Source organism: Hyaena hyaena, unplaced genomic scaffold (assembly GCF_003009895.1).
Source record: "Hyaena hyaena isolate Hyena2069 unplaced genomic scaffold, ASM300989v1 scaffold_12, whole genome shotgun sequence".
Taxonomy (NCBI): domain Eukaryota; kingdom Metazoa; phylum Chordata; class Mammalia; order Carnivora; family Hyaenidae; genus Hyaena; species Hyaena hyaena.
This window is the reverse complement of record NW_024080644.1, coordinates 1,929,367-1,942,714: the sequence shown is the minus strand read 5'-3', so window position 1 is coordinate 1,942,714 and position 13,348 is coordinate 1,929,367. Positions and strand designations below refer to the sequence as shown.

Here is a 13,348-nt window from a genome sequence, read left to right as displayed (position 1 = left end):
ATCAGAGTGAATGCACTTACCATGTTACCTAAAGCAGCCTTCTGTGTTGGAGCCATCATACCGGTCAGCCCCCCTGGCTGCTTACGGTACCTCCTCCCCACTGGAGTGCTGAGCCTCACTTTCTCTCCCACTGCACTCTATATATAAAGAGCGTTTATTCTTTTTCTATTTAGGTAGAAGAGGGGGGAAATGTGTTTATTGTCATTTTTGGTTGTATTACTTTTTTTTCCTGAAAAAAGATTGCATGTATTATTCTGAGGATATCACACATTACATCTTTTATTCCATTTATTTCTTAGGCTTTGGGGTGAGCCTGTTAATCTGCGTGAACAGCATGATGCTTTAGAATTTTTTAACTCATTGGTGGATAGTTTAGATGAAGCTTTGAAAGCCTTAGGACATCCAGCTATGCTAAGTAAAGTCTTAGGAGGTTCCTTTGCTGATCAGAAGATTTGCCAGGGCTGCCCACATAGGTAAGTGCTGATTATATATTTCAAGTTGTACTGCTTATTTACTAACAAAAATAAAACATTTATTAGTTTTGTAGAAGAGCGGAGTGTGCCACCAGTTTAACTATGTGCCTCAGACTGGATCAGTTACACACTGTGGGTTCCTCACTTGTGGGTTTTGATTTTGTGTGTGTTGGTGGTGTTTTCGTGGAGGTTTTTGGTTTTTTGTTTGTTTGTTTGTTTTGGGGGTTTTGTTTTGGTTTGGGTTGGTCAAATAACCTTTGGTTCCTTTTCATTTATGGATGATCATTCCTGAGGAAATCAAATAACATTTTGCCAGTAGCTACAGATGTTACTTATAAATTTGCCCTTTATCTTTAAGTAAGCTTAGAAGATGACAGGTATGGAGTACTATTTCCTCTACAAGAGAAATACTAATTTTTTTTTAAATTTTTAAATGTTTATTTTTGAAAGAGAAAGTATGAGTAGGGGAGGGGCAGAGAGAGAGAGGGAGACACAGAGCCTGACGTAGGTCTCGAACTCACAGCCCGTGAGATCATGACCTGAGCCAAAGTTGGACACTTAACCAAGTGAGCCACCCAGGTGCCCCTAAATCTTAAGATAGCATTGATTATGTGAGGCACCTGGGTGGATAAGTTACGTAAGCATCCAACTCTTGATTTTGGCTCAGATCATGATCTTATGGTTCATGAAATCAAGACTTGGCATCAGTCAGGCTCTGTGCTGACGGTGCAGAGCCTGCTTGGGATTCTGTCTCTGCCCCTCCCCTGTTTGTGCTCTGTCTCTCTCAAAAAAATGAACATTTAAAAATAGCAAACAGGGCACCTGGGTGGCTCAGGTGGTTGAGCGTCTGACCTCAGCTCAGGTCATGTTCTCGTGGTCTGTGAATTTGAGCCTGCATCATGCTGTGTGATGACAGCTCAGAGCCTAGAGCCTGCTTTGGATTCTGTGTCTCCCTCTCTGCTCCTTCCCTGCTTATGCTCTGTCTCTCAAAAATAAGCAAACATTTAAAAAATATATATATATAAAAAATAGCATTGATTATGGTGAATATCCTTAAAGTATGTTTTCAATAGAAAATATAGCAAGAGTTGACTGAGCAAACTGGTTTAGACTTGAAGGGGAACTTGATTTAAGGGCTCTTACTGAAAATAGTTAAATGACTGTTGAAGTTCACTCTTGCAGGTACACATTTATCCCTGTTACATGGAAGTTTTACTTCGGAACTTCTCTTGCATGCTATTAATGTTGGTTTAAAATCACTTTTCACCAAAATATCACAGTAAGATAGTATTTTCTACAAGCCCAAACCTATTATACTCAGTGTTGTATGTGTATATGGCTGGTGGGAGTGCTTCATTTTTGATCAAAGGGAAATGATTAGCAGAGAGGTAATGACAATTTTCCATGAGGGGTGCCTGGGTGGCTCAGTCGGTTGAGAAGTTTCCGTGAGGTTAAAACCATTCATTCAGAACAAGACCTTGTATTGTTCATGTAGCCTGGACAACTTTTGGTCCATTTGGAAGACCTTTTGCGTTAGGTGGACAATAAAACTGTCATTTTAACCTTTTGTTTTTAATTACTGATAAAATAGCCATCTTCTTGGTCATTCTAATCAGTCCTTCTTGGTTTGGCTTTGTTTTCAAAGTTATTTGGGAATTACTGCTTTTCTTTGCTAAGTGAAAATGTCCAGAGAGCATGATCATAAGTAAGATCCCTAAAGTTCAGATACCTACTCCACAAGTCGTGTTCTTAGTACATGCCAGAAGGTTACCTAAAGAATCCCACGTTTGTCTGTTTTTAGGGCATTATTTGTGTAGATCGTGGATTAACAAACTGTGCAACATAGGTCAAATCCAGCCTTGCATCTGTTTTTATAAAGGGTTATTGGAACATACCCATCTCTTTACCTGGTCTCAGGCTTCTTTCCCTGTTACAGCACAGTCAGAAAGACCTCACGGCCCAAGTTAATAGTTTATAATCATTACACTTTTATAGAAAAATGTTGCTGGCTTCTTATCTTCAAATGTCCTACTTTTTTAAGTGAAGTCATAAGTTTTGACTTTTTTCTCTTTCATGAGTTATTCCCTGATTACAGTGCCAATGAGCTTAATACCTACTTCATATTCCATTCGTGCCACTTGTAAATACCTTTGTATACCTTTTTTCCCCCTAAGTAAACTGAAAAGCCTTAAATATGAGGGAGTGTCTTCAACAGTGACTATCCCAGAGTACTTTTGTGGAAGGCACTTTGAATATATTTGTTGAATGAATGAATTTGATGGTTTGAGCGTGTATTCCCCATGTTCCATGTTCTGATTATGGAATGTATCTCCTCAGAAATCTGAAAATTCCCTTGCTAGGAAATTTTCACAAGGTGGGATTCTGTCTCCTACTCAGATTTCTTATCTCCTGTTCATTGGTATGTTCAAACTTGTGCTTTATTAAGGTTTCCATTACAGAGAAGGACCATTGAAAAATCCAGCCCATTAATAGTTTAAAATAACCTTTGCAGAAGTTGATGCGTTCATGCTTTGGTCTTGGCATTTATTTACCATCTAAACAGATGATGGCGGAGGCAGCCCAGTAGACTGTAAAGACCTTAAGCTGTGAAGCTAGACATACCGGCTTCAAACTGTTTTGCCCAGTCATCTTGACAAGGTGAACCTTTCTGAACCCTACTTCCTTCATCTCTGAAACGGAGATGGTGCAATTTCTTTAGCAGGTTTGTCATCAAGGCAAATAACCTGGTGCATAGTGTATAAACAACTTAATGTGCCCAGCACTGGATAAGTGACCCAAAAATGTGTCATTTATTGCTAACATTCTGTGACTTACGGGTTTCATGTTATAAATATCACAAATTTAGTTTTCATGAAGTCTGTAACTAAAAATGTTTAGAAAGCTAAGAAATCTTTTTTGATTATTTCTTAAATGATATCTTTAGATACGAGTGTGAAGAATCTTTTACAACTTTGAATGTCGACATCAGAAATCACCAAAATCTTCTCGATTCTTTGGAACAATATGTCAAAGGAGATTTATTAGAAGGTGCAAATGCATATCATTGTGAAAAATGCAATAAAAAGGTAAGACTTAACCCAGGTTTTTAAAATAATTATGATTACCTTTAATGGATTTGAAAGTTGATTGCCTTTGTCAGAGTTCACCCTCTTTTTATTCCCTACCCTGCTTTGTTAGAGTGGTAGCAGAAAGTAGTTAAGATAACGGATGTAAAGGGTTTTTAAGGATAGAAGATTGAGAGAAACTAGAGCCAGAAGGGCTAGGGAACCAGGTGAATAAGAGTGAGCACTTCAGAAATCATAGCTTAATATCACATTCTCTTGTCGGAGTTCCACGTACACTTTCCATCCATAGCCAACCAAACTGCAACTGAACCCCTCAAAGCCATAGCCCTGATGGGAAAGCATTTCTCCTATTGTGTCCAGTTACTTGGTGTTTTTGTTTTTGTTTTTTCCGTGTCCAGTTACTTGGAAGGACCAAGAAGTTTACTGAAACCTTCATTACTTGATTTGGTCATGTCAGATTTTTAGACCCACCTGATAAAGTTTTATCTCTGGGCACTTACCAGCACATACAGTAAATAATGTGTCTCTTTCTGGGCTCCCAAACTCTCACGTCCCAGTCACCTGTATTGCTTTGACATTTACACACCACCTAAGGAGATAGTAAAGTCTAGAGGTGGAGATGAGAGCTGTAAAGCCATATTATACTGCCTGTCACCCACAGCTCTGAGACTTGAGGCAAGTGACTCCGTCTTTGTGCTGCTCCTGATCCCCCTCCCCCTCCCCATTCCGTTCCTGTCTGGTAGGCTGTTACTGCTCAGACAGTACTGAGCATACTACCTTGGCACTTAATGGCCCAATAAATACTAGCTGCTGTTAAATTTCTTTTGTTGGCTCGTAACAAAGCACACCTTCATTAGAATAACAGTAAGTGTCAAGTAATAATGGTTAGGTGGCAGTGAGTAATGTCTGTGTCACTCCTTTTTGCAATTTGTAACAAGTGGCATCAGCTATTTCCATATTAACAGTGTTAGCATTTTTTCAATACCCACTGTGACCTAATTATGTTGATTATATTCAATAACGTGTGTTTGTTTGCATTTATAACCTCAGATTCGTCTTAAAGAGAATTTAATACTACAATTTTCTGGTTTGTTTTTTTGCAGTGTATTATAAAAGAACATCTGGTAACTTGCTCTGTTTATTTTAGGTTGATACCGTAAAGCGCTTGCTAATTAAAAAATTACCTCCTGTTCTTGCCATCCAACTGAAACGATTCGACTATGACTGGGAAAGAGAATGTGCAATCAAGTTCAATGATTATTTTGAATTTCCTCGTGAGCTGGACATGGAGCCTTACACAGTTGCAGGTGTTGCAAAGCTGGAAGGAGATAACGTAAACCCAGAGAGTCAGCTGATACAACAGAATGAGCAGTCTGAAAGTGAGACGGCAGGAAGCACGAAATACAGACTCGTGGGTGTGCTAGTGCACAGTGGCCAAGCAAGTGGGGGACATTATTATTCATACATCATTCAAAGGAATGGTGGGGATGGCGAGAGAAATCGCTGGTATAAATTTGATGACGGAGATGTAACAGAGTGTAAAATGGACGATGACGAAGAAATGAAAAACCAGTGTTTTGGTGGAGAGTACATGGGAGAGGTATTTGATCACATGATGAAGCGCATGTCATACAGGCGCCAGAAAAGGTGGTGGAATGCTTACATACTTTTTTATGAACGACTGGATACCATAGACCAGGGTGATGAGTTGATAAGATACATATCCGAACTTGCTATCAGCACAAGACCCCATCAGATTATTATGCCATCAGCCATTGAGAGAAGTGTGCGGAAGCAGAACGTGCAATTCATGCATAACCGAATGCAGTACAGTTTGGAATATTTTCAGTTCATGAAAAAACTCCTTACATGTAATGGTGTTTACTTAAATCCTCCGCCAGGTGAGTATCAAGAATTTAGCTTCTTTGGGGGTCGCCTGGGTAGCTCAGTTTGTTAAGTGTCTGCCTTTGGCTCAGGTCATAATCTCAAGGTTCTTGAGTTTGAGCCCTGCATTGAGCTCTGCACTGACAGCTCAGAGGCTGGAGCCTGCTTTGGATTCTGTGTCTCCTTCTCTCCCTCTGCCCCTCCCCTGCTTTTGCACACATGCACTCTCTCTCTCAAAAATATTTGTTAATTTTTTTATGAATATAATTTATTGTCAAGTTGACTTACAGCACCCAGTGCTCATCCCAACAAGTGCCCTCCTCAATGCCCATCACCCATAAAAATTAATGTTTTTTTAAAAATAAGCTTTCGTTTAAAAAAAAAGAGAGAATTGCTTCTTACTAATAAAGCAGAACTCTTAATTTACTTGCAGGATTTCTTATAAGCATCAACACATTTGCATTTTCACTTTGGGTTATTTTAAAGCCATATTTCAGATGACTGTTACCTTTGAGCAGCATATATTGTCTTGCTATTTGGAAAGGAAGGAGCTTTTGTTGATTATAACAATTTGGTTTTGACTCTAGTATTAGTTTGAAATATCCTTTACTGAACTAAGAATTTCATAAGTAGCCAGTGGGGAGGGGGGCCAGTTAAGCAAAATTAAGACTTCTGGAGGTCAGTGGAAGTGCAGACTTATTTGAGAATGGAGTTTAGACATAGAAATTTGCTTGCTTGTTTTTAACGTATCTGCCTTTTTTTTTTTTTTTTTTTTTTTTTTTTTTTTTTTTTTAAGGGCAAGATCACCTGTTGCCTGAAGCAGAGGAAATCACTATGATTAGTATTCAGCTTGCTGCTAGGTTCCTTTTCACCACAGGATTTCACACCAAGAAAATAGTCCGTGGCTCTGCCAGTGATTGGTATTTGGGTTTTCATTCCTATTATACTTAGTTTACTTCTTTAATACATGGTTTTTATTTTTTCACATCACCTTAATCTTGTTTCAGATCTAGAATGAAGAATACAAAACATCTTGGTAGCAGTAGTGAGAGAACTCCTACTAAAATACTTAAGTTAAACTCAGTCTTTTTATTGTTCAGAAGCTGGCTTCTGCTTATGTTCTTTTATATCTTTGACATCCCTGTACAAAAGATTACAGGGTACTTAAAAGTCTAAGCTATTTAACCAAGAAATTATTAGTTCTAGCTTCCCTAGATTAAATTCTGCCGTATATTAAAAACATAACCCGGGGCGCCTGGGTGGCTTAGTCGGTTAAGCATCCAACTTTCGCTTAGGTCATGATCTCGCCGTAGTGGGTTCGAGCCCCGCGTCGGGCTCTGTGCTGACTGCCAGCTCAGAGTCTGGAGCCTATTTCAGAGTCTGTATCTCCCTCTCTCTCTGACCCTCCCCTGCTCACGCTGTCTCTCTCTCTCTCCTAGAAATAAAATAAAAATATTAAAAAAAAAAACATAACCCAAAAAATGAGTTTCTTAAATTTCAAATTGTGCGAGTTTAGAGGCCATTATGATACCTCGATTTAACAATTTTTATGTGTTCATCTAAGTGTAAGATGTTACGGGGAGGTTGGGGGAGGGATTGTAAGAATAGACTTAAGTTGGGGCGCCTGGGTGGCTTAGTCGGTTAAGCGTCCGACTTTCGCTTGGGTCATGATCTCACGGTTCGTGGGTTCGAGCCCCGCGTCGGGCTCTGTGCTGACTGCCAGCTCAGAGCCTGGAGCCTGTTTCAGTCTGTGACTCCCCTTCTCTCTGACCCTCCCCTGCTCACGCTGTCTCTCTCTCTCTCCTAGAAATAAATAAAAACATTAAAAAAAAAAAAAAAGAATAGACTTAAGTTGTAGTAGTCATCTGTCATTGTCATATTGGTACTGGAAGCAACTATGGCTGGTTCTCTCCCTCCAGTAGTAAAAGACAGTCTTTGATTTTTATTGGGTTCATAGAAACCCACATCTGTACTATATGAGAGACACATCATTGAACTGGTATTCATAGATTTTTGTGTTTTGTTTTAGGTATGATGCATTGTGTATTCTCCTTCGTCACAGCAAGAATGTACGTTTTTGGTTTGCTCACAACGTCCTTTTTAACGTTTCAAATCGCTTCTCTGAGTATCTTCTGGAATGCCCCAGTGCAGAAGTGAGAGGTGCATTCGCAAAACTTATCGTTTTTATTGCACATTTTTCCTTGCAAGATGGGCCATGTCCTTCACCTTTTGCATCTCCCGGACCTTCTAGTCAGGTAATTGCCTAGTTTTCTTTCTAATGACTACATGCTTACAAATCTCTTTCCTGGAAGTTAAAGTCACAAGTATATGTACCTCTGTTTGATATGTTTACCTAACAAATGTGTGTGCACACACACCACACTACTGATGTCTAGGAGTTTCATTAAAAGTAGTTCTCAGCAATGAATAGCAAGTATTGACTGTTCATTCAGTTATAAGCAGTGGCTTAATTATATACGTTATTATGTTGGTTACTCCTAAAGTTTTTTTTTTTATGGACTTCCATTTATTAAAAATTAAAACAGCATGAAGGCTCTATAATGAAATCTACCTCAGATCTTCATTCCCTTTCCTAAGAAGCAGCCCTTTTTAATCGTCTCTTGTGTGATTAGTCCTTCCAGAAATTTCTGCCTGTATTGAACTTAGGTGTGAGCACATGTGCATGTGTATCCCTTTTTTATGCAAATAGAATTATATTGTACCTATATCTTGTTGCTGAAAAACAGCCAATGTTTTATCCTTTACAGGCTTACGACAACTTAAGCCTGAGCGATCACCTACTAAGGGCAGTTCTAAATCTCTTGAGAAGGGAAGTTTCAGAGCATGGGCGTCATTTGCAGCAGTATTTCAATCTGTTTGTAATGTATGCCAATTTAGGTAAGAATTTAAGTTTTTATAATCCTATTTTAATCTATTAAGTGGCAGAATCTTTAAAGCTGAGTGAGGAAACCATCTTTACTGCACTTTTCACCTTTTATTGTATGTGTATCTCTGCGGTAGACATGGGTCACGATCTGTGTCTTTTTTTTTTTTTTTTACGATCTATGTCTTAATCATAGTTTTATGTCTGGATTTGAAAATACTGATTCCTAGGCCCCATCCCACACCAACTGAATCAAGAATTCTCAGAGCTACCACAAGGAATCCACATTTTCAAAAAGTCCCCAGAGGGTTGTGAATATTCACCTAGGTTTGGGGAAAGGACTTAGTCTGTACATAAGTTTTTGTTGAAGTAAACTAAATTGAAGTTAGGAATAATGTAAATATTCAGTTACTGTTATTCATATTATTATCTCTGTTTAAGAAGACTTTTCATGGGGCGCCTGGGTGGCTCAGTCAGTTAAGCGACCAGCTTCAGCTTAGGTCATGATCTCACAGTTCGTGAGTTCGAGCCCTATGTCGGGCTCTGTGCTGACAGCCTTTCTAACATCACCTGATTGGTGATCCCATATACTACTTACCTTAAAAGTATGTTATCCTGTCTTAGTCTCTGTTGTTTTTGATTGTGTTCAAATTTTGGTGTTTCTCCCCAACTTGATTGCAAAGATCAGTTTTGCACAGTAGCCTCAGTAAATGTTTGTTGAATAAGCAATGAGGAATATTCTCAAAAATCCTTCCATTGTCATTTTGGTGTTTGTTAATTGGCTTTGTATGAGGTAGATTTCCTGTGGTTGAGGTCAAGAGTCATATGCTTCTCTGACTGAGCCAGCCAGGCACCCCTAAAATTATAAAAATTTCTTACCAGTTGGATGTTAGTGCACTGGTCCTCAAATGATTAATTTATTGAGACATTCCATTTAGAATCTTAGCAATGATAATATTTGGCCAGAATGGGAACTGATTCAAAGACTTAGATGATTTTTTTAATAACTTTTAAAAGTTGAAAAGAAAAAAAAACCCTTATATCCAGAATTAAGTTCTATAATCAAAGATCCCTGCCATTCCATGTTGTTTTGTGTGTGTGAACTTAGTGATCGCCAGTTGGTTTCTGGCCCTTTTAAACATAAGCAACATTTTACTTTTTGTCTGTCTCTGTAGTTGGCCTTTTCCTTTACCTCTCCATACTAGAGATGCTTGGTTATTTGTAGTTGAGAAGGGAGAGAATATTTACTACACAAGCAAGTGGAATATGTATTTCAAACTTAGAAATATCAAATTTAAGCACTTATAAAAATCCTGTTCGGTTCAGCTCCCTTTTTAGGTATTGTCTATTCACGAAGCATACATCATTGGCCCATAATCTAAAGTTTCCCTGCTAAAAGCAAATCCAGATCCATAAACTTGAATGTGAAATTCTTACGACCACATATGCTTTGGGGTACAGAATTATTTAGACTTAAGAAAGGTAAGGCAGTATATATACCACACATTATGTAACATCCCTATGGCAGGATCCAAGACAGCACCTTATAAACATACACGTTAATATTTCTACAGTAAAACACGAGTAGTCACCGTGAAAAGGGGGATAGATGAAAACTATAAATAGTCTGTGGTCACTTCAGGTCAGCTTTTCCCAGCAAACACGTTTTGGTACCCAACTTCATGAAGTAATTTTGTTTATATTTAATATGATAAGACCTTTTTGAATCTCAGGATTTCAGATAAGGGATTATGGACCTGTATTCATTATTCCTCTTGGAATACAACAATAAAAAGGACAGTGTATTGTCTAATGGGGTATAGAGGCAAATAAAAAAATAACTGCCATAAAGTATGTTAATGGCTATAATAGGGAAAGTACAAAGTGCTATGGTAGTATAGGGATACCAGACCAGATTTGGGGAGTTTAGAGGACTGACTTAGTGGAAATAATTGGTTGTTGGGTTTTCTGTACAGAGTGAACAGCAGCTGCAGAGACTTGGAATAAACTCAATGTGGAGGAAGTGAAAGGTATTCAGTCTAGAATTGATGTAAGGTGGCAATGGCAAGAGGGGTGGACAGGATTCTCTGATCAGGCTGTGGTGGCAAGCCTTATTTGGGATTCTGGACTTCGTCCTAAGGGCATTGATGAGCCATGGTAGAGTTTTTAATGGACATACCTTGTAGAAAGATCACTCTGACCGCAGTGTGGAGTGGATTGTAGGGGAATAAGACTAGAGATTGTTCAAATGATCTATAACAGAAGATCATGTACTGGGGGACTGGCATGTACTGGCATGTACTGGGGAACTGACAGTGGTGGGGGCATCTGAGTGGACAGATTCTGGTGCTTTGTGAAGTCAGTAGAAATCAGTGAGTGGATATTAAGGAGAGGGGAACACAGAAGAGATGTTACAAGTGATGCCCAGGATTCCAGCTGAGCAGATAGTGGTGCCATGTACCGGGGGTGGAGGGTGGGAGTTGGGGGGGCACAGGAAGGACATGGATAAGGGGAGTGAAAGTTCAGTTTGGGCAAATTGAGTTTGAACCTATGGGACACCCAAATAGTGAGATTCAGTATTCAGTAAAACACTTAAGATATTTGTCTGGAAGTCTTCTGGAATCCTCTGAGTGAAAATAGCTGGAACATGAAGCCATTAGAGTGGGTCTAATCATCCAGGAAAAGCATACAGAGTGAGAAGATAGCCTGGTGTGGGAACTTTGAGGAGCATCAATTTGTCAGAGACAGAGGAAGGAAGACTCACAAATGAGTCCAAGGAGAGGTGGTTGAAAGAAAGTAAGAGAGGAATTCAAGTAGTAGAGGAAGTAGTTACAGTTCAGAACTATTCCTTAGCTTTGCTCCAGGAAAGGAGGCAGAAGGGGCACCTGGGTGGCTCAGTCAGTTAAGCTTCCGACTTTGACTCAGGTCATGATCTCGCAGTTCATGGGTTCAAGCCCCACGTCGGGCTCTGTGTGCTGACAACTCAGAGCCTGGAGCCTGTTTCAGATTCTGTGTCTCCCTCTCTCTCTGACCCTCCCCTGCTCATGCTCTCTGTCTCTCTTTCTCTCAGAAATAAATAAAAACATTAAAAAAAAAAAGGGGGGGGGGGGAGAAACCAAATTGGCATGGGTCAAGGAGCTGGGGGAAATAATAGATGCCACCAAATTTAGGCATGGTTTTCAAGTAGCTTGGCTGTGGAAGAAATTGGAGAGGCAGTTTACACAAGAATTCTTTTTTCTCCTTAGTTTTCATAATCCTCCCTAACGATGAGGATGGCACTGTAGCTTAGTCTCCCAGATCCTCAGGCCATAGGAACTGTTCATTTTCCTTATGCCTGGGTTGACTGGAACGTCGCGATCTTTGTTTAAACATTTTAAAACTTAAATCCAAGTATGTGACATAGATTTTTTTTGTTCTGGTTAAATAATTCTGAGTGCTAACAAACAGTGGTCTTGAGGTTATAAAAATTACCAAAAACTATTTTAGATAACTATTGTATTAGGAAGCCCTTATTACCATCTGAATTCTTTCCTCTCGTAATTCTTCTTCCCGCCTCTTCCTTCTTCGTTTGTTAGGTGTCGCAGAGAAGACACAGCTTCTGAAATTGAATGTACCTGCTACCTTTATGCTCGTGTCTTTAGATGAAGGTCCAGGTCCTCCAATCAAGTATCAGTACGCTGAACTAGGCAAGCTGTACTCCGTAGTGTCCCAGCTGATCCGCTGTTGCAATGTCTCGTCAAGAATGCAGTCTTCAATCAACGGTAAAATCAAATGCCCCGTTCTCGACATTGGGTTTAAAATACTGCTGGCCATATGTGGTACCCAGTTAAAAGTAATTCTGAAGATGTTCAAATATAAAAGCAAGAGTCTGACAGTCTGTGCTTTGGAATATTTTATAATATTTTGGGTTCATGTTTAAAGGGGATCTTTTTCTGTCTACTTGCTACTGACGTTGATACTTTGTTGATGAAGTAGTTGATGAATTAACTTTTTATATAGGAAAATAGCAGTGTTGGCATTTAAAGTTTGCATTTTGTCATCTCGATCTATCTGATCATTGTAATGCCTAATACTGCTGTCTTCATTGTACTTAGGAATATTTATTTAAAATGTCACTTTTTTAAAATATAAAGTTCATAAGCTGTTTCTGTGGTGAAAACTGAAGAGTATTGTGAAGAAGCCTATTAGTTTTTCACTTATGACAAATCTGTATTCTAGGTAATCCTCCTCTTCCTAATCCTTTTGGTGATCCTAATTTATCACAACCTATAATGCCAATTCAGCAGAATGTGGCAGACATTTTATTTGTGAGAACAAGTTATGTGAAGAAAATCATCGAGGACTGCAGTAACTCAGAGGAAACTGTCAAATTGCTTCGTTTTTGCTGCTGGGAGAATCCTCAGTTCTCCTCTACCGTCCTCAGTGAACTTCTCTGGCAGGTTAAAAAAAAATAAACATTCATATGTGTCTGTAATTTGGTTTGTCATTTGTCATTCCTTTAAACAAGTTGTTCACCATGTCTTTCCTGATTTTAGGTTGCGTATTCCTACACTTACGAACTCCGGCCCTATTTGGATCTGCTTTTGCAAATCTTACTGATTGAGGACTCGTGGCAGACTCACAGGTAAATCCTCTTTTTTTACTTGCCTAACTTTTAGACTAACAAACTGCCAGTCAGCACTTTTTTTTTTAAATACCTCCCAGAGATCTAATGTTTCATCTTAAAAGCTTAAGAGTAAATAAAAAGCTCCCCCTTCCATCACACTTTCTATTCTTGCAGTTGCCCGTGTTGGCATACTTAACCACTAGCTTTCAATTTTTTTTTTATTTTTATTTATTTTTTAATTTTTTTTTTAATATTTTTTATTTATTTCTAGGAGAGAGAGAGACAGCGTGAGCAGGGGAGGGTCAGAGAGAAGGGGAGTCACAGACTGAAACAGGCTCCAGGCTCTGAGCTGGCAGTCAGCACAGAGCCCGACGCGGGGCTCGAACCCACGAACCGTGAGATCATGACCTAAGCG

General features: G+C 39.2%; 1 protein-coding gene across 2 annotated transcripts in view; it reads left to right on the top strand.

Moving 5' to 3' along the window:
• USP9X (ubiquitin specific peptidase 9 X-linked) overlaps positions 1-13,348 on the top strand; it is a 134,110-nt gene that overhangs the window by 110,265 nt on the left and 10,497 nt on the right. For both annotated transcript variants that reach the window (XM_039255987.1, XM_039255978.1), the window contains exons 33-41: positions 300-473; positions 3,418-3,559; positions 4,707-5,460; positions 6,240-6,363; positions 7,473-7,698; positions 8,212-8,341; positions 11,903-12,088; positions 12,546-12,766; positions 12,863-12,951. In XM_039255987.1, coding sequence (XP_039111918.1) covers positions 300-473; positions 3,418-3,559; positions 4,707-5,460; positions 6,240-6,363; positions 7,473-7,698; positions 8,212-8,341; positions 11,903-12,088; positions 12,546-12,766; positions 12,863-12,951 — 2,046 coding nt within the window. The remainder of the gene's footprint in view (positions 1-299; positions 474-3,417; positions 3,560-4,706; positions 5,461-6,239; positions 6,364-7,472; positions 7,699-8,211; positions 8,342-11,902; positions 12,089-12,545; positions 12,767-12,862; positions 12,952-13,348) is intronic.